Genomic DNA, 21,485 nt, shown 5'->3' with positions numbered 1-21,485 from the left:
CGGTGTTGCATAAGCCGTAGCTAGATTTCAGAGTCACTTGGACGTTATATAATTCAAAAAAAAAATAGTGTGTTGTTCGTCTCACCAATAGATGTCACTAGTGAAAATTCTAGTGATTCTTGTACAATGTTTCAAAATTGAATCATATATATTTAGAACTTCCAAGAATTTGAGTTGTGCGATTGTCAACAACATTTTGAGTGTGTCCAAATACTTGTTCACAAATCTGGATTATCTCCAATTATAGGAATTATTTATCATATTATACAAATATAAGAGCTTCTGCTCAATAAAAAGCTTCTTTCATCTCACCAACAGATGTCTCTACTGAAAATTCTAGTGATTCAAGCACAATGCTTCGAAATTGAACATACATATATTATATAGAACTTCCAAGAATTTGAGTAGTGTGGTTGTCAATCATGGGTAGAATTGGTGAATGTTACACGTGTGTAAAGTGATCACTTAAACCAGCATAGGCTGGTTTAAGTGATCACTTTACCGTCCGTTCACTTGACGTGACCGTCATAGGACGGTCGTAAGCCCCGTAAATGCCCAGACTTCCATATTCTTCTTCACCTATGTTGAGATTTCAAAAAATAATATGAAACATTAAACATTTAAATTTAAAGACGATTGCGATTTTATTTCAAAGAAATACTTATTTTTTCAATACAAAAACGGTGTTTTAAGTTAAAAAAATAATTATGCAAAATGTTACCAGGATTTAAATAAAAATTAAGCTGCGGGCTATTGATTATCCCAACTTAAATTAAAATGTTGACAACATTTTAAGTGTGTCCAAATACTTGTTCACAAATCTGGATTATCTCCAATTAGGACTGCCCAGACTTCTATATTCTTCTTCGTCTATGTTGAGGTGTAAAAAATAACGTTAAAATGTTGTTTATTTGCATATTTACATTCCACGCATGTAGGTTTTTCAGTTACACTTTCACCTGCCTTGATACATACGTGGGATTTCCAACGCAGTTGCGTCATGAAGGTTCTCTTTCTTAGACGCTCGTATAACGGGATTATGGCGTCATTGCGCCTCTAACCATTTATTAATTCAATATTTTATTTACTTTTCGCAGTGCCTTATTGCGAAATATTTATAACGGTAGTATTTGAACTTTGTCCGCCTCCGTAGTGTAATGGTCAGCACGCTCGGCCACCGTTCTGGAGGTCCCGGGTTCGATTCCCAAGGGGGGTAGAATAAATATAAGTGATTTTTTCACTGTCATATTTATTCAATATTACCCTGGACTGGTTTAGATTAGCAGTGACAGGTATATTGAAAGCTTTTAAATGTAAATTCATAGTAAAATCGGGATACAATTTTATGCTGTTTCACATTTTCAATAACTTAGTTTAAAAAAAATTGCTTAGCAAGAGCAGATCTGTCAGGAAGCCTAGATGCTTCTGTATCAGATCTGGGCATGCGGTGGGACAGCTTTCAATATACCCTGGACTGGTACCTGAAGCGGAGGGCTGATCACCTTTTCTTCATGTGTAAACGATCAAGATAACACTGCGTTTATATGACGCAGTGCCCTATGCACCATTGGGGTGCGGATAAGGGTTTTATTATTATTAGTATTTGAACTAGACGTCGGTAATCGATCAAAAACCCGAATTGAATTACGACTTCTTTAAAATAAGTCATTACGTACATAATTCGATCATTTAAGGCTAATTGTGCCAATTACTGCACATTTTTGTAGAAACTCGCAGGAAACATCCGACACGTAAAAAAAAGTCATAATATCATATAATTTTACATTTTATCAAAACTAATTAACCATAGCACCGTCTCTTCCACATTCATGCATCTCCTCATACATCTTCTCCGTCTTAATCCTCATTGCTGAGGGTTGTGACCCTTGCAGAAGCAATGACTCTTCTCCAGTTATCCCTTGACTGCGCTGCACGTAGCGCTCCAACCACTGAGGTGCCTGCTGCTGCCTTAATTTCCTCATACATACCCGCCGATTATTCAGACTCATGACCTGACCTGATATAAGAAAAGAATGCGTAGCTAAATAAGCATCATCGTTAAATTTAAGATAGGTGTGTTGAGATGGTTTGGCCATATGGAACGTATGAGTGAGGAAAGAACAGTACAATGAAGTCTGGTAAAAAAAAACCAACGAAATGATGGCATACCTCACTCGGTGACATCACATTTCGCTCACTCCTTTCAAGAACGTCATAAATCAAAAATTGACAATTTTCAGTTGTGCATGTTTTCGGAATGCCAAGCAAATGTACTATATCCCAGCAAAAGCGGTATATTTTTAACTTAATATTTGCCCGCTACAGGGCAGAAAGAGTTGTTTTTGCATTTTGAAGAAAAGGTATTGTTTCATTTTTTTTAAAAATAAACTAGTTATTTTTTAAATGGAGAAACAACCTTCAGGTTTAACCTAAAAAGATCTGTTGCACAGTAAAAAGTTCAATAAGTGGCTTGATATTTATTTTTAATAAATTGTATTATATTTTTCAACTTTAAAAACGTTCTCCTGAAAAATCAAGTTTTTTATATTTATGACATTCTTGAAAGGAGTGAGCGATTTGTAAAATAACATTCATGAAACTAGGTCAGGTCAATTTTCCGTCGGAATCAACTGACTGGGTTGTGCGCTGTTCAACAGCCTATGCTTCGTGCTCCAGCCCAAGAAGACCGAGAAGACCGAGAAGAAGGCGCAATAACACGGCGGATCCACTTTCCCCCTTCAGACTCAGCCGATTGACGACGTTTTTCTTAAATATTTTCTTATCTATCATTATCACTTTCATATCATAATTCATAATATCTGCATAAGAGCCCTTGAGGTAGTATTTTACGAAAAAGATTATTATCATTCTTAAGGCGTTTACCATGTTTCGAATGACTAGTGAGTACAACTCATGTTTTAGCGTTGACATTTTTAATTGCGGAAAATCTGTGTTAAAAAATCGAATGGAGAGCATATTGTCCTCTCAGGACCTTTAAAAACTATGCTTCTCTGCTTTGTATGTATGTCTCTACTAGAATCAACATCACACACACACACACACACACACACACACACACACACACACACACACACACACACACACACACACATTCATTAAAATACAACTTTGTTTTGAAATCACTATAAATATTTTATTATAACTTAATTATAATGTCTACCGGTTTCGAAGCTAACCGCTTCTTTATCAAGACTGATTAATACTAATAATAATAAATCAGTCTTTTATAAAGAAGCGGATAGCTTCGAAACCGGTAGACATTAAAATTAAGTTTTAATAAAATATTTATAGTGATTTTAAAAAAAAGTTACGTTTTAATTCTTAATATCTCCCTTCTGTACAGATTTCAATAAGAATGTTACCGATAGTCTTGTGATTTTTCATATTATTTTATTAGCCAATAATAGCACATCATGAAAATGATCCATTCAGATCAATGTTTCAATGTTAGATCACCACAGGTGTGTCCCAATTGGTTAGGTTCAGTTTGTATAACAGCTGATACTGTTATAACTTCCGTCTGTCGCTTAAAGAAATCATATTTTTGTATTACACATACTGTGAATAGACTTCGTTGGTTCCAACATGCTCCATGACTTGGGATACCAACATCAGGGATACCAAAATGGTCAGCACGCTCGGCTACCGTTCTGGAGGTCCCGGGTTCGATTCCCAAGGGGGGTAAAATAAATAAAAGTGATTTTTGCACTGTAATATTTATTCAATATTACCATGGACTGGTACCTGAAGCGGAGGGCTGATCACCTTTCCTTCATGTGTAAGCGATTAAGATAACACTGCGTTAATATGACACAGTGCCCTATGCACCATTGGAGTGCGGATAAGGGTTTATTATTTTATTATTTAATGATGAAAAAAATGTAGAACAACATCCGCGACCTAAGAGGAAAAAATCGATGTCGAATGACATTCGACATTGGACCAGTAAGGGTTAAGTGATTCTTTACACGCGTGTAACATTCGCCAATTCTACCCATGATTGACCAACACCCTATTTAAATTCTTGTTGCCCAGACTTCCATATTCTCCTTCATCTATGTTGAGATGTCAAAAAATAATTGAAAAAATAATTCGTATGATTGGAGATAATCCAGATTTGTGAACAAGTATTTGGACACACTCAAAATGTTGTTGAAAACTTCCAAGGGTGTACTTTATGGTGTTCGAAGAATAAAACTTATATTTCTGCATACAGTAATATGTTGTACCTGGAGGGACGACTGTACTGCGCAGCTGGCAGCATGACTGCATGTATTATTGGAGAAATTGTTAATAAGTACTGTACAATAAGCCGTCGTTGATTTCCGTTGGACGATTGGATATATAAATATCCGGCATCGGCTCCCGAGCCAGCTTCAGAGAACCGCGGCGCTGCGGTCAGGACAATGTAAACAGTGAATTCCGCGTTGACTGATACGACCCACGCGACCATCGGCCGTATGCATACCGAGTTGCCGAACGCGCCCCCAAAAATCTCCAATGGACACAACGTTCACTCCTTTAGAACGTCATAAATCAAAAATCGTCAATTCTCAGTTGTGCATGTTTTCTGAATGCCCAGAAAACGTACTATATCCCAGCAAAAGAGGCATATTTTTAACTTAATAAAGGGTCCGCCAAATAACATTTTTTTTTTGAAAATGGGGCGCAAAACATCGAGTGTAGCTTCGGCTGTGTGGCACGTAGCGCCGTCCTGTTGAAACCAAATGTTGCCAATATCCTCCTCTTCAATTTTTGTGAACAAAAATCCGTTCAACATGGCCCGATAACGATCGCCATTGACTAACGGCCACTCCTTGCTCATTTTCAAAGAAAAATGGCCCAATTATGCCTCTGGACCAAAATCCGCACCAAACAGTGACTCGTTTTGGGTGTACCGGCTTTTCAATGTATGCGTGCGGGTTTTCTGTGCCCCAAATACGACAATTTTGCTTGTTTACATACCCGCCAAGATCAAAATGAGCTTCATCCGAAAAGATGATTTTTTTGGCAAAATCGGCATCTTCTGTAAGTCGAATGTCGCAATATTTCCCAGCGTTGTTCAAGCGTATACACAACCATATTCGCTCAGCGGAAGGATAAAACTAATTATCTGTCAAATCAGACATGAGCTAAGTGTTACCATTCACGAAATAAGCACTAGTTGAAAAAAAAAACTTTAGATGGCGGACCCTATATTTACCCGCTACAGGGCAGAAAGTGTTGTTTTTGCATTTTGAAGTAAATGTGTTGTTTAATTATTTTTTTTTAAATATACTAAATATTTTTCAAATGGAGAAAAAACCTTTTGGTTTTTACCTAAAAAGATCTGTTGCACATTAAAAAGTTCAATAAGTGGCTTGCTATTTCCAACACAGTCCAAACCATCTCAACTTACCTTTCTTAATTTTATCGATAATGCTTATCTCAGCCTTGCGTTCTTTGCTTAAGTCACCATTCGAACATGTATCAACCATCGTTTTCCCGCACAATTATTTGAGAGATTGCATTTTTACTGGACTTAGTATAATATTTATTCGATATTATCCTGGACTGGTACCTGAAGCGCAGGATTGATCACCTCGCCTTCACGAAAGTAACGATTAAGATAATAACACCGCTTCAATACGACGCATTGCCCTATGTATCATTACGTCTGGATAAGGTTTATGGAAGAAGAAGAAACAATTTTAGAATTCCATTTGTATTTTTCGTTGACGCTTTTTGTGTTGTCGTCGTCGTTTTTGTGATAACTTAAATATGACTCGAATCACCTCCAAGTTTTAAATCCTTGTTGAATTGGTCGAGTTATCAGTAGTACAGGATGTGCGGTAGTGAACGGTAATTAGTCACTAACCGCTGCCTTTTGACCTTAGTTTACTAGCAATTCTTGTTTCACGATTAAATAACTCTCAGCCATATGCATTCGCCTAATTACTCGAGGTGTTTTAATGCCTGCTACACACACACATACGAATGATTTGACGAGCGCATATGGTTGACCACCAGATATTTTCACAATTGCAACTTGGCAACCATGGTTACCATGGCAACTATACATAAGTCAAATAGGCTATTAATTATTACTATTAAGGCCCAGTATTCGATAAGATCATTTTTTCTCTAAATCCAGTTTTTTTTTCTTAAAACGCCGTTTTCGCATTGATAAAATAAGTTTTTCTTCGAAATAATTGTATGGTTTAAAAAAAAAAGAGGGATCATCCTGCCTGGGGCCTACCCACGCTTCTGCGTCCTGTTCTAGGCCTCCAGTAAGCACCTTTTTCGTCCATCTAACCTCAGACATACCTGCCCAGTTCCACCTTATAGTTATTGATCACATAATTTTTTTTTTGACATCTCATCAAAGACGAAGAAGAATATGGAAGTCTGGGCATTTACGGGGATGACGACCGTCATAGGCTGGTTTAAGTGATCACTTTACACACTTGTAACGTTCACCAATTCTACCCATTATTGACCACCACACTACTCAAATTCTTGGAAGTTCTATATACTTATATATGAACCAATTTAGAAACCTTGTTCTTGAATCACTAGAACTTCACTAAAGTCATCTATTGGTGAGATGTAAAGAAGCTTTTTACTAAGCAGAAACTCTTATATTAGTATGTGAGATCCGAATCCTGGATTATAATCACACACACGAGAAACGCCAAAAAATGCCATTTTCATTTTTATTATTTAAGCTTATAATTTGACCAGCTAATTTATTTACAACATTTTGAGTGTGTCCAAATACTTGTTCACAAAATTTGGATTATCTCCAATTACAGGAGTTATTTACATATTATTTTTTGACATCTCATCAAAGATGATGAAGAAAAAAAAATTATATGAAAATAACTCCCGTAATTGGAGATAATCCAGATTTTGTGAACAAGTATTTGGACACACTCAAAATGTTGTAGATCACATAATGATTAGATGATTTTTTTTAAATGGTGCATTGCTAAGTTTCCCTCGGTCTTCCTAAGGTCTTATTTCCATCTACAGTAGCCTCATCGTGTTATTGTTTTATCGTAGTCGTACTGGAGAAATTGACCAACTAACAAAACGTAAAACGTTCAGGAGGGCCATTTAAGTCACTTTTGCTTGGCAAGAAAATAATCATCAATGCAATTAGTCATTTTTAACAAGTCAATATTATACTTTCAAGTTTAAAATCCTTTGGGATTTTTTTCAGGGCAATATTAAGCTAGTAAGATATGAAATAGTCAATGATCACGTTTTTGTAAAATAATGCACTTGGCCACTTTCTCCTGTATGACTACGATATGTTACAACGGGCTCACCTGAGGGCCAGATGTCCCTCATGGGCCAGGAGCGGCTGCGGGCGATGCAGTCCGCGCCGGCCCCATCCTCCTCGCTGCTGATGCTGTCCCCATCTTCCTCTATGATGACGGTCGTCACCTCGCTCTGCTCGTCTTGCTCCTCCTGGAAACAAGCCAATTTAAAGATGCTGCAAGACAAAGAAGCTTCTTACTTCGCAAAGCTCTCAACAGATAGCAGATATAATGCGGCACTTTGCGTTATATGGTTGCCAACAATATGAAGAAGAAAAAATTTGACCGTTTTCGACCATTTTCAAAACAACAATAAAGTATGTTTTACAAAGCTGTCTTCGAATGATCCACCATTGCAAACAACATTATCTGATATAATAAAATAACAACTATGTATTTTTTTCCACGTGAATTTTATTTGACCGGCAACCGGGTTTCGTCGCAACTGTCATCATCAGACCAGTCTGATGATGTTGGTTACGACGAATCCCGGTTGCTGGTCAAATAAAATTCATGTGGAAAAATTACATAATTGTTATTTTATTCTATAAAATGCAGTTCCAGCAAGAAATAACAGTAGATTACTAAAATCTAACATTATCCGATAAAATGTAGAACTCTACGATTCCAATGTTTCAACTAGAAACTGCTGAAATGCGAATACTTGATGGTCATTTGGAGTGTCATATAGAAATAAAGAAAATAAAGAGTTCACGCATTCGTGGAAGCCCATCAACAGTAAGGTAGAGGAAAGGCAACTGAGATGGTATGGGCACATAGGACGCAGAGAACCTGAACACACTGTGAATCAGGCAATCGCCGTGGACCTGCCTCGAAAGACATCTAGAGGAAGACCGACAAATTCGTGGATGCTGTAGAGATATAACATGATTCGATGGCATGACCTACATAGGTGACGTTGTATGTGATAGGACCTACAACCTGAGGACGAGGAAAGCTGACCCCAACAGTCTACAAAGACGATTCATTCTATGTTGGGAAATACAATGATATTTTTGAGACATCTATAATTTTGACAGTTCTGTTATTCTAGCATTTATGCTCTGTCTTTCATCCAAAAAACGTCATTTTTACAGTTTGTTTTCGCTATTAACGTAAATGTTTATTATTAATGCAACTCTTATTGTCTAGTGACCAATATTAGATGGAAAAATATCGTTTTACGTACTGAAATATGATAGATCTATGATCTATGATGGATCTATGATAGATCTAAGACGTACGAATGATATAGATCACATACATAATACATGTTAACGATACAGGAACAACCTGAAGTGATAATTTTGGTTTACAATAGAATTAAAATTTCATTGTTTTGAATATTGAAAGCATTAACTTTGTGGATCATATTGATATATTATTTCGAGAAATAAAAATACTTTGTGTTCTGATCCACTCACATTTTTATTAACCAACTAGTTTCGGCAACAACCTGTTGCCCTCTAGGCAACAGGTTGTTGCCGAAACTAGTTGGTTGATAAAAATGTGAGTGGATCAGAACACAAAGTATTTTTATTTCTCGAAATAATATACAATTTCATTTATTGATTCGGCAGTCACTTCATAGTAATATCTATCCGTTTTTAATTTAATTTCACTTGATAAATACCACTATTTCTTAAAATCTATTGTGACACGTGTTTCGATGCATTCCGCATCATTTTCATCATCACAGTGCTTGAAAATGATACGGAAAGCATTGTAACATGTGTAAGAATAGATTTTAAGAAATAGTGGTATAACCAAGTGAAATTTAAATTGAAAATTAAGTAAAAATTTTAACGTGTTTAACTCGAATTATCCAAAAAGCTCTTTTTGTAAATATTTATATGGCGGATATCCAAATGTCAGTAATGTGTACACCAAGGTAAAGTAAATATTTTATTTTTAATTAAAAAACATGTTTGAATCCGTACTAAATAAATTATCCGTTGTTTACGCATACATTAGACTATCATTAGATTATTTTACTGACTACGTCAATGCGATGCTGCTTATTTGTGAATAAAGATTTGAACACACTCAAAATATTGTGTATAAAATAACCGGTCAAATAATAAGTTGAATAAATATTTTTGTCCGCCTCCGTAGTGTAATGGTCAGCACGCTCGGCTACCGTTCTGGAGGTCCCGGGCTCGATTTTTATTTCGATATTTATTAACTATTACCCTGGACTGGTTGCTGAAGCGGAGGGCTGATCACCTTTCCTTCATGTGTAAACGATCAAGATAACACTGCGTTATATGACGCAGTGCCCTATGCACCATTGGGGTGCTGATAAGGGTTTTATTATTAAAATGATGTAAATTTTATTTTGACTTTTAAAACTAGTCATACCATCTGCGCCAAAGTTATTTAATTCGCTGCCCGTAACCATTAAGAATTCCAGTGTGCGTCGATGGTTGCTTCTCGTTGGAAGGGACAAGGTAGAAAGTGAGTTAATTAAAGTCCAGGTGTAATTATTTTTTGTAAAACCTTTATACTGTAAATTGTCATTGTATGTATGTAATGTATATAATCTAATAATGAAAAAAAAAACATAAAAAATAAAAAATTGTATTAATATGAAAGTATTTTGGCTCAACACAGGCCATGCCTAAAGAGCCGTAATACATATCGCTCACTCCTTTCAAGAACGTCATAAATCAAAAAACTTGATTTTTCAGTAGAACGTTTTTAAAGTTTAAAAATATAATACAATGTATTAAAAATAAATATCAAGCCACTTATTGAACTTTTTACTGTGCAACATATCTTTTTAAATAAAACCTGAAGGTTTTTTCGCCATTTGAAAAATATTTAGTATTTTTATAAAAATAATTAAACAATACCTCTTCTTTAAAATTCAAAAACAACAGTTTCTGCCCTGTAGCGGGTAAATATTAAGTTTAAATATGCCTGTTTTGCTGGGATATAGCACATTTTCTGGGCATTCCGAAAACATAGACAGCTGAAAATTTACGATTTTTGATTTATGACGTTCTTGAAAGGAGTGATTGATATAGTAAAAAAAGTATGTATCTATGAAATAAATAAATAAAATATATACCTCACTGTTTCCTTTCAAATGTGCACGATGCATATTATATATATTCATACTGAGTGAGTATATTAATTCATTTGTATAAAAAATGTGGTCCCCTTTGTCAGGATGTTCGCGGACAACTAAACCGGAATATGATACTTATTTAGTTTGCTATTACTAAATAAGGATGTTTCTTTTTCCTTGCAAGAAGCACTAGGAAATCATGTTGTATCTCCGAAAAGTAGAGGCCTTATCAGTCAGCTGTCCCCTTTCGCCTATAGTAACTTCACATTGGCGTGCGTTTAGCAAAAAGAATACCAGGGCTTATCCTCTCAAGAAATTTACGAGATTGCGTGCGACCCATCATGACATATCGCTAACTCCTTTCAACAACGTCATATTTCAAAAATCGTCAATTTTCAGTTGTGCATATTTTCGGAATGCTCGGAAAATGTACCATATCCCAGCAAAAGTGGCATATTTTTAACTTAATATTTACCCGCTACAGGGCAGAAAATGTTGTTTTTGCATTTTGAAGAAAAGGTATTGTATTGTTTAATTATTTTTTTAAATATTCTTAATATTTTTCAAGTGGAGAAAAAACATTCAGGTTTTACCTAAAAAGATCTGTTGCACAGTAAAAAGTACAATAAGTGGCTTGATATTTATTTTTAATACATTGTATTATATTTTTAAACTTTAAAAACGAAATCTCCTGAAAAATCAAGTTTTTTTTTTATATATGACGTTGTTGAAAGGAGTGAGCGATATATAAATATATATATATATATATATATATATATATATATATATATATATATATATATATATATATATATATATATATATATATATATATATATATATATATATATATATATATATATATATATATATATATATATATATATATATATATATATATATATATATATATATATATATATATATATATACGTATATATTATTTTTTATTTTTTTATTTTTTAAGAAACAGAAGAATAAAAAGAAGAATTCTTCTTCTTTTTCTACGCTAAGAAAAAGAAGAAGAATAATTTTCTGTAAACTTATTAATTTTTGCAATAAATGAAACCACTCTACGCCTCTGCTCTGTAATGAAGTACAATAGTTTCTTTCATACATCAAAAAATATTTATTTATTTATTTATTTATTTACTACATATTACGGTTGGAGATTACACATAGGAGATAAAGACATTGTATATTGATGTAAACAATTTCGCATATTTGGGACGTATGTTTTCTACGGATGAAAAGATTGACAAAGATATAGAAAGGATAGTGAATGGTGCATTGAAATCAGTTATAGCAACCTTTCAGCGAAAGCCAAACTGGTAGTAAACAATGGAGTTTTGGACACTCAAAATGTTTTACATAATTTAATGAAAATATCGGACTTACCTCTTGTTTTATGATATCCATTTTTATAGAATTCATCTTCGTTTTTTTTAATTGAAAATGGCGCTGGTCTCTCTTGTGCTGTATTGATTCAATTTCACATTTTATTATTTTGTTTTATTTTTTGATTCACACTTCACATATAATATCACAGAATTTTATTCACATTTATTTATTAAAATTATTATTTGATTTTTTAATTTTCATAGGCCAATTGCGTTCCTTAATATTCGTTTTTAAAAAAAATGTTCATTGTTTTTTTTTGTATATTGTAGAACTTCGTATTATTGCCCGTATTCACATGTCCTAGTATATCAAATAAATAAAAAAAATAAAAACCTCACTCTATATATATATATATATATATATATATATATATATATATATATATATATATATATATATATATATATATATATATATATATATATATATATATATATATATATATATATATATATATCACTTTCCTCATCATTTATCGTTCACTTTGTGTAAAACTACTTAAAAGCTCTACTTCACGACTACCGTTTTCGGAATAATGATAACAGGTCAAATATGGTCAATAGTTGACCTAGCGAGGGAATGGTTATTCCGAAACTGGTAGTCGTGAAGAGTATTTAATGATGAACTTGAATTGTAATAAAAAGTGCATAAAAGAGATTGGGCCATTCCTCACCTCTTGTATCCAACCTTCACCTAGTTATCATGATCGTTATTCTATTAAATTATCGTCATTTCGTATTCCAAGTGCATAAATTGAATGTAAACGCAGCTGCGTATCGTTACCCCTGACGAAATTTCCAATGACAAAAGTAGAAATTTGCTTAGAACTCTATATTTCTAACATTTCTCTATGCTTTCCTTCATCAAAGAAACCTTTGAAAAAAATTTTTTTTTTTAGTACAATTAGATAATTATTTTCAACATTTTGAGTGTGTCCAAATACTTGTTCACAAAATCTGGATTATCTCCAATCGCAGGAGTTAATTTTCATTATTGGTTTCATTATTGATTGGTTCAAACCAGCCTATGACGGTCGTCAGCCCCGTAAATGCCCAGACTTCCATATTCTTCTTCATCTTTGATGAGATGTCAAAAAATAATACAGATAATTGTTATTTTATTTATTGTTTCGGCATTAACTTTGTGGTAAGACATGTTACAATGATTAAAGAAAACACAGAAGTTAAACTTCCATCATTCAGGTCTATTGGTCTATATCTATATCATATATCTATTGGTCTATTGGTCTATATCATCATCCAGATAATTGTAATTCACCTTTTTGGATATTCCTCGAAAGACATCTAAATGAAGACCCAAAAATGCATGGATGTTACAGAGAGACAACATGATTCGAAGGCATGGCCTAGGTGACGTTGTCCATGATAGAAGGACCTACAACCTGACGACGAGGAGAGCTGACCCCAACAGTCTACAAAGACGATAATTTGGGATGTAGCCAGGAAGAAAAAGATTGTGCATCGTTCTTGTCTCTTAATTTACGCGACACTAATATTAAAAATTACGATAAATTGTAGTTCAATGTCAGTCGAACACGCGTGACATAACAGGGCTACGTTTTTGTCTGTCGTTTGTTACGCTAATAATAATCGTTAATCACTCTTGTAGAATGACCCAGTGGTATTTTTAAACTCAGGTTTTAAATTCAACGCGCAGCGGTTTAAAATAAACCCAATCTCGTCATTTAAAACCACAAAATGTGATCACGTTTTACCGGTTTTTACAGTGAATTAATAGTGGACGATAAACGCATTAAAACTAATAAAATAACAACTGTGTAGTTTTTTCCACATAAATTTATTCATATTTATGTGGAAAAAACTATATAGTTTTTTTTTAATTAAATACTTGAATATACCACTTTAATGAGTTTTATTTACAATGATTAAAGAAAACACTTCGTTTTTTACCACTTGAGTTTTATTATAGACTACATGTTTCAGAAGTTAAACTTCCATCATTCAGGTCTGTATTTTCATCATCAAACATCTGTAAGTTTTTGAAACTAGTCGTAAATATAAATAAAACTCAGTAAAGTGGTATATTCAAGTGTTTAATTTTAATAAAATAACCGACATGTCATTCCACAAAGTTAATGCCGAATCAATAAATAATATAGTTGTTATTTTATTATATAAAAGTCCATGAAATGTCAGCACAAAACTAAACAATTTTTTTATTTTTTATTATTAAATATTAATTATCATTTTTTGTTTGTAAATAAAAATAAGACTGTCAGCAACATCCTTTTACTGGGTGACTGCCAAATATATATATTTTTTTAAAATATGAAATCAAAAATATACGAAATATTATATTTGACGCGATATTACGTCTATTCTATATAATTTTTCAACAATGATTTTTAACAATAAAGGAATTGTATTTTATTTGCATCGAAAGATGTGTCACTATGGATTTTAAGAAAAAGTGGTATTTACCAAGTAAAATTAAAATCAAAATATGATATACCACAAAGTGACTGCCGAATCAATTCTGATCGAGGTAAGATCTTTCGATCTCAAACTAAAATATGGAACAAAGGCAAAGTAAAGGAATGGGAACAAGAGTTAATACTATGAAAATTGTTAAAAAAAATATATATATTCTTTATTTTTTTTGGGTGTATTGTTAAAATAGTTAATATATTATTTTAAATAAATAAAATATATGTAAAAAAAAACTCCACCGACAAGACACATAAGGCAGAGAGAATAGAACGCCACACCACTCTGTTTTTGCAAACATTCTTCGCCTCTTCCACGTTCATGCATCTCCTCATACATACCCGCTAATTATTTCGACTCCTTACCGCTTTCAAGTATTTGACATACCCGATCGTGCCAAGTTTTTCTCGGACTTCCTCTGCTTCTTTTTCTGACTAAAATTGTACGTTTAATTAAATTATTTATTTAAATAACAAATAAATGTTTATTATTTTTATTTATTTATGAGATTTCTGAATATTTGAACTAAAATTTCCCTTATTGAATGTGGTCTGTGTGGTGTGTACTAGAAGTTCAGTTGAATGGGCGTTCTGGCAAGCTGGGGGCCAGTACAATGGAGTGTTATGATATTATTAGAAACTTGTTTATTTTAGTTTAAGATGTGTTTACTTCGAATCTGTTTTATTTCACCTACATACGCTCTCTTCACTCCTTCAACTGTGATTCTACCTCAGATTACACAGGTAACCATTCTGTGCCCGATTACTTTTTTCATATTTTTTTTTCATGGAAACATTTATTTGTTAAATGTACATATCGCTCACTCCTTTCAACAATGTCATATATCAAAAAACAAGATTTTTCAGGAGAACGGTTTTAAAGTTTAAAAATATAATACAATGTATTAAAAATAAATATCAAGCCACTTATTGAACTTTTTACTGTGCAACAGATCGTTTTAGGTAAAACCTGAAGGTTTTTTCTGCATTTGAAAAATATTTAGTATTTTTCAAAAAATAATTAAACAATACCTTATCTTCAAAATGCAAAAACAACCCCTTCTGCCCTGTAGCGGGTAAATATTAAGTTTAAAATATGCCTCTTTTGCTGGGATATAGTACATTTTCTGGGCACTCCGAAAACAGGCACAACTGAAAATTGACAATTTTTTATTTATGACATTCTTGAAAGGAGTGAGCGATATGTGTATTTATATAAATATATTTAATACGCATACAGTGGAACCTCGGTATCCGTTCCAGATCATGAGACTTATACCAAATAGGACGTATACTAAACGCATTTTTCCCGTAAGAAATAAATGGAAAATGATAAATTCTTTAAAATAATATTTAAAAAAATATATAAAAATATGATATAGGTATATGCCATATATAAACATTGGCGTAGTTATATAAAATAATTTTAACACTGCTTAGTACTAAAATAGATAAACGTGGAATTTGGATTAAAATAATGGTAAATTTAAACAAAATGTTCAACGAAATTTATAATACATACAACTAAATAAAGACAACAAAAAGTCTTCATTTATTATCTCTGCCTATCCCTGCGGAAGCGGCGTGATGGTTAATTATGCTGAGTCAGTTCTTTAGTTTTTTTCTTGATAGTTTTTGCGTTGTATAGAACTGACCCGCCGTCTTTAAATAAATAGTTTGTAAACATATCATCGCACAACACCTGCTCGCTTGGTTATGGATCATCTCGAAATACATGATTATGGAGCAGTTAATACTCTGATATATTGTAGTCAATACGGAAAGGCGTTATCCGCATATCGCTCACTCCTTTCAAGAACGTCATAAATCAAAAATCGTCAATTTTCAGTTGTGCATGTTTTTGTAATGCCCAGAAAATGTACTATATCCCAGCAAAAGCGGCATATTTTTAACTCAGTATTTACTCGCTACAGGGCAGAAAGTGTTGTTTTTGCATTTTGAAGAAAAGGTATTGTTTAAATATATTTTTAAATATACTAAATATTTTTCAAATGGAGATAAAACCTTAAGGTTTTACCTAAAAAGATCTGTTGCACAGTAAAAAGTTCAGTAAATGGCTGGATATTTATTTTTAATACATTGTATTATATTTTTAAACTTTAAAAACTTTCTCCTGAAAAATCAAGTTTTTTTTTAATTATGACGCTCTTGAAAGGAGTAAGCGATATGACAGCCGTCAGATGGAAGTATTTTCGACCTTCCAGATCAACAAACATTGGATTTGTTGTCCAACACTCCCAGCCTAGAGAGACAACTGCTTCTTCTCAGTCTGCAAGTCTTTGGGAAAGGATGGTCTAGGAAATTATCTACTGGGCTAAGACACATTTTAGGCATAAAAAAACTCAAAAAGAGTGTACTATGCCATTTCACTATTAACATGGCATCGTCGGATAGGAATAACGCCTTGAACCCTATCAAAACAATTCAGACAACAATCATTAAAGTCATTTTGAAAAGAAGAAAAAGCCTATCCAACAAATTTCCCAAAAGTAGAGAACTTTTTTTTCTAAATCAGCAATTCTTCAACTATTTAAGGGTGAAAATACTGAAATCTAAAGAAAAGTTCATCTTCGAGATACGAAAATAACTTTGCAATACCAAAATGCAATACCAAACAATTCCAACAGAACTTAAATATTTGGGAACTAATATAAAAACTTCAATAACTTTCCTACAGATATACAAAAAATTGAAGATACTAAATAGCTAAAAAAATTAATTAAATGAATTTTATAGACGTTAATCGAAGAAAAAATCGCAGTATAAAAATATTTTTTTAAAAATTATATCACCAACAAACATAAATAATAAAGTGCAAGTCCCTCTCCAAGCACAAGAGCTTAGTCTCTTTATTGGAGAGAACAGCATAATTAATTTTAATATTGTAAAATAGAAATTCTTAGAAAATTAATTAAGTTATATTTAAAAAAGCCGTTTTAACTTTATTAAATAAATAAAACGAAAATGTTTGGTAGGATCGCTTTCGTAGCTCAGGTTGCTTGGTATTCCTCCTTAGGACTTGGGTTTGGGGATGGGTATAGAGAGAGGTTGGCCTGTCGGTGCGGGTAGTTTCCTAGTAGGGTTACTGACCTTCCTAACGCTGTCACACTGGCCGTTAGAACATGCTGGTGGACTGTACACGCTAGTTACCATTAACTTACATACCCCGCTGACAGTGATAGGGACAATTGAAAGCATTAGTAATCATTTTTATCTTTTATCGTGAAAAACTTTGCATGATTGATTCAATACCCATATAAGTTTTTTTTAATGGATGGGTCCGAATGAAAACCAAGAGTTTCTATTCCCAACTTTGAATGTCTGCAAATCTCGACTAACCTCTTAAGAAGTTAAAAGCTTAATTATCAATAATTAATCATTATTACCGCTACTTATTATACTGTATTATGACGCGTGTTTCGACGCAGTCAACATAATTATCTTACACTTTAAAATCATTCATGAAAACACGTGTTGTGCGATGGTATGTTTACAAATTATTTATTTAAAGACGGCGGGTCAGTTTTATACAACGCAACAAAGATTAAAAAAAAAATAACTAGATCTAATTCAACATAAGTAACTGGCTAACCATGAAGCCGCTTCCCCGCAGGGGTAGGCAGAGAGTATAGAACGCTACACCAATCTGTCTTCGCAAATATTCTTCGACTCTTCGGATTCGTGCATCTCATCGTACATACCCGCCGATTATTCGAACTCCTGACCTGACTGCTTTCAAATAATTGATCATGCCAAGTTTTTCTCGGTCTTTCTCTGCTCCTACTTCCAATTACATTCGCCTCACTCATTCGATTCACATGTACAAACCATCTCAATACACCTTTCTTAATTTTAACAGTAATGATTATCAAGGCATTCATTCCCTATTTCACCACTTGAACATCTATCATATATCGTTATGCCACGCATTCGTCTGAGAGTACGTATGCATTCAGTCTACTTTCATCCTTCTTATGTCAAATGCATGCTTCAATTCCATACATTAACACTAATTTTTTTTTTATTTGGCCTGCGTAGTGCAATGGTTATCGCGTTTAGCTACCGTGTTGGAAACCCCAGGTCCGATTCCCAGAAGGGGTCTGAATAAATATTAGTGATTTCTCGCTCTAATATTTATTTAATACTACCCCGAACTGGTACCTGAAGCGCACAACTGATCACCTTCCCTTCGTGTGAGTAACGATCATGATAACACTGCGTGAATGCGATGCAGTGACCTATGCACCATTGGGTGCAGATAGGGGCTAGAAGAAAAATAATATAGATATATCTGATACTAAGTTTATCTGATACTGTGCCCTATGCACCATTTGATACGGTCAGAATAAGAAGAAAAATAAAATCTTATCTCACGCACTATCAATATGTTGACCAATTTTTGTATCTAGTATGTTTACTAATTTTGGTATTTTGTTGGCAAAATTTAGCACTTTATCGGTAATACTTGGCACTTTGCAGGCAATACTTAGCACATTGATGACAATACTTAGCACTTTGATGACAATACTTAACACTTTATCGGTATTACTTGGCACTTTATCAGGAATACTTGGCACTTTGTCGGCAATATTCGGCACTTTGCTGACAATACTCGGCACTTTGTCGGCAATACTCGGCACTTTGTCGGCGAAACGTGTCGCTTCGGCAATTTTTAGCGGTCGGAATTCGTGTTGGAGCGATTTTAGATCGAATCCGCACGTCCGTTCCCGCGCGCTGGCTATTATAATGTATGGCGGAATGGTCAAACGAGATTTCCCACCAGTTTACATTCGGCGTCTCTTAACCCGTTCTTACCCACATGAAAAAATATTGGGATTTTCCCACTTTTAAAATGTGGTTCTTTATCGTCGAACATATTGTAGTTGTACAGGAGAAAGTGGCCAAGTAACAAAACGCAAAATGTTCAGGAGGGCCATTAAGCCATTAAGTGTTGAAAAGTCGGATGGTGAGCACATTGTCCTCTCAGGATATATAAAAACTATGCTTCTCTGCATTGTATGTATGTTACTACTGGAATCAACATCACACACGCACAAACACACACAAAATATAGTGTTATATTACCATACCACAAAGTCAACAATGCTTTGTTGTGCAATATACAAAATTAATAACAACTATGTACTTATTATTTTTTGACATCTCATCAAAGATGAAGAAGAATATGGAAGTCTGGGCATTTACGGGGCTGACGACCATCATAGGCTGGTTTAAGTGATCACTTTACACACGTGTAACATTCACCAATTCTACCCATTATTGACAACCACACTACTCAAATTCATGGAAGATCTATATATATGAACCAATTTAGAAACCTTGTTCTTGAATCACTAGAACTTCACTAGAGACATCTATTGGTGAGATGTAAAGAAGCTTTTTATTAAGCTGAATATTAGTATGTGAGGTCCAAATCTTGGATTTCAATCACACACATGAGAAACGCCAGAAAATACCATTTTCATTTTTATTATTTAAGCTTATAATTTGACCAGATAATTTATTTACAACATTTTGAGTGTGTCCAAATACTTGTTCACAAAATCTGGATTATCTACAATTACAGGAGTTATTTTCATATTATTTTTACTATGTACTTTTATTGTTTTTTACATATTTGACCAGTGGCAGGGCTTCGACGTTATCAGACTGGTGTCCGCCCCCGTGGTGTAACGGTTAGCGCGCTCGGCTAACGTGCTGGAGGTCCCGGGTTCGATTCCCTGAGGGGGGGGGGAGTTAAAATAAATATTAGTGATTTTACACTGATATTTATTCAATATTTACCCTATTTAAAACACACGTTGCTTCTTGCGCAGCCGTCCGCGTACTGAATTTTATATTTGAGATTACCCCCTTAAGCAATACGTTTACTACAGTCGTCGGTTTTTAGTTGCATTAAAATTAATTGTTTTTTTTTTAAGAATTCTACCGTTAGAGCTTTAAAGGGTTGACGTCATTCTTTTAACGCATTAAATTTGCGTGTATCTTCAATTTAAAACTTAATTAAATTTCGTTATTTGTTTTTATTAAGTGTTTTTTTTTCATTTAAATCCTCACCGAGTCATATTAGTCTAATTAATTCACAGAATTTCCTTGTATTGGGATGACATACCTGCACACACATTGATTGACCTTGCCTTGTACGCATTTGTGTGTGTGGATCGGAGCCAGACGTGTATAACTCACAAAAAAAATATGGACCAAAAGTGAAATCTTTGTTTTCCACTAGACATCCCAGCAGCTTGTGTGATACGCTTGCGGGTTCCAACTATTATTTATTTATTTATCATTAGTCTTCTTATTATTTCGCACCCCAATGGTGCATAGGGCACTGCATCATATAAACGCAGTGTTATCTTGATCGTAAATACACAAAGGAAAGGTGATCAGCCTTCCGCTTCACGTACCAGTCCAGGGTAATATTGAATGTATATTAGAGTGAAAAAAAATCACTTATATTTATTTGACCTCCCCTGGGAATCGATCTCCAGAACAGTAGCCGAGCGTGCTGACCATTACACTATGGAGGCGACAAAAATAAATATTTATTCACTCTTATATTTATTTTTCTAATAATGATATATACTAGAATTTATTTTGACCCATCTGGGAATCGAACCTGGACCCACCAGCACAGTGACCAAATGCGCTAACCATCACACTATAGAGACAGACTTAAAAGTTCAACCCGTCAATTTAACTTGTATTTTTTTTATTACATTGTATTATGGGTTAGACATGTCTGGCTTCCACAGATATTAGAACATTTTGCCAGTGACGTACTTTTAGTATGTGAAATACTGGTTTTTCTTGAACAGCATTTCGCAATAAAGAACCACCTTAATATAGTCTCGAGAGACAACACGTACCTACGTAAATAATATTTTTTAAAAGGTACACAAACTTATCATTCTAGGTATTTTTTTCCATTACAGTTTTCTTCTGTCTTTAGGTCTAGATACACATGCTTATTATTGGCACAAAAGCATGCTATTATTGAGCAATTGCATAGGGCACTGCATCATAAAACGCAGTGTTATCTCGATCATTAAAACATGAAGGAAAGGTGATCAGCCGCTTCGCTTCAGGTACCAGGCCAGGGTAATATTGAATAAATATTAGAGTGAAGTACCGCTTATTCATTTGATCCCCCCTGGGAATCGAATCCAGTACCTCC

The 21,485-nt window shown here is 33.9% G+C and overlaps 2 protein-coding genes across 5 annotated transcripts in view; one reads left to right on the top strand and one right to left on the bottom strand.

Annotated features, from left to right (window-relative positions):
* Positions 1-19,039, bottom strand: part of LOC148299325 (transient receptor potential channel pyrexia-like) — a 43,572-nt gene extending 24,533 nt beyond the window's left edge. For 2 of the 4 annotated variants that reach the window (XM_088276196.1, XM_088276199.1), the window contains exons 1-3: positions 18,821-19,039; positions 11,797-12,099; positions 7,335-7,476 (exon numbers count right to left, since the gene is read on the bottom strand). In XM_088276196.1, coding sequence (XP_088132322.1) covers positions 7,335-7,476; positions 11,797-11,832 — 178 coding nt within the window. In that variant the 5' untranslated portion in view covers positions 11,833-12,099; positions 18,821-19,039. Of the gene's footprint in view, positions 1-7,334; positions 7,477-11,796; positions 12,100-18,794 lie in introns of all 4 variants that reach the window. The other 2 variants (XM_088276195.1, XM_088276198.1) reach the window with 2 other exon arrangements.
* The window catches only part of LOC148299324 (ubiquinone biosynthesis monooxygenase COQ6, mitochondrial-like), a 66,295-nt gene that overhangs the window by 34,547 nt on the left and 10,263 nt on the right, over positions 1-21,485 (top strand). The window lies entirely within an intron of this gene.

This window comes from Brachycentrus maculatus, unplaced genomic scaffold (assembly GCF_059751285.1).
Source record: "Brachycentrus maculatus isolate JH-2025_06_01 unplaced genomic scaffold, ASM5975128v1 h1tg001184l, whole genome shotgun sequence".
Lineage (NCBI taxonomy): Eukaryota > Metazoa > Arthropoda > Insecta > Trichoptera > Brachycentridae > Brachycentrus > Brachycentrus maculatus.
Note: the sequence above shows the minus strand (reverse complement) of the source record. Positions and strands in the feature narration are given on the sequence as shown.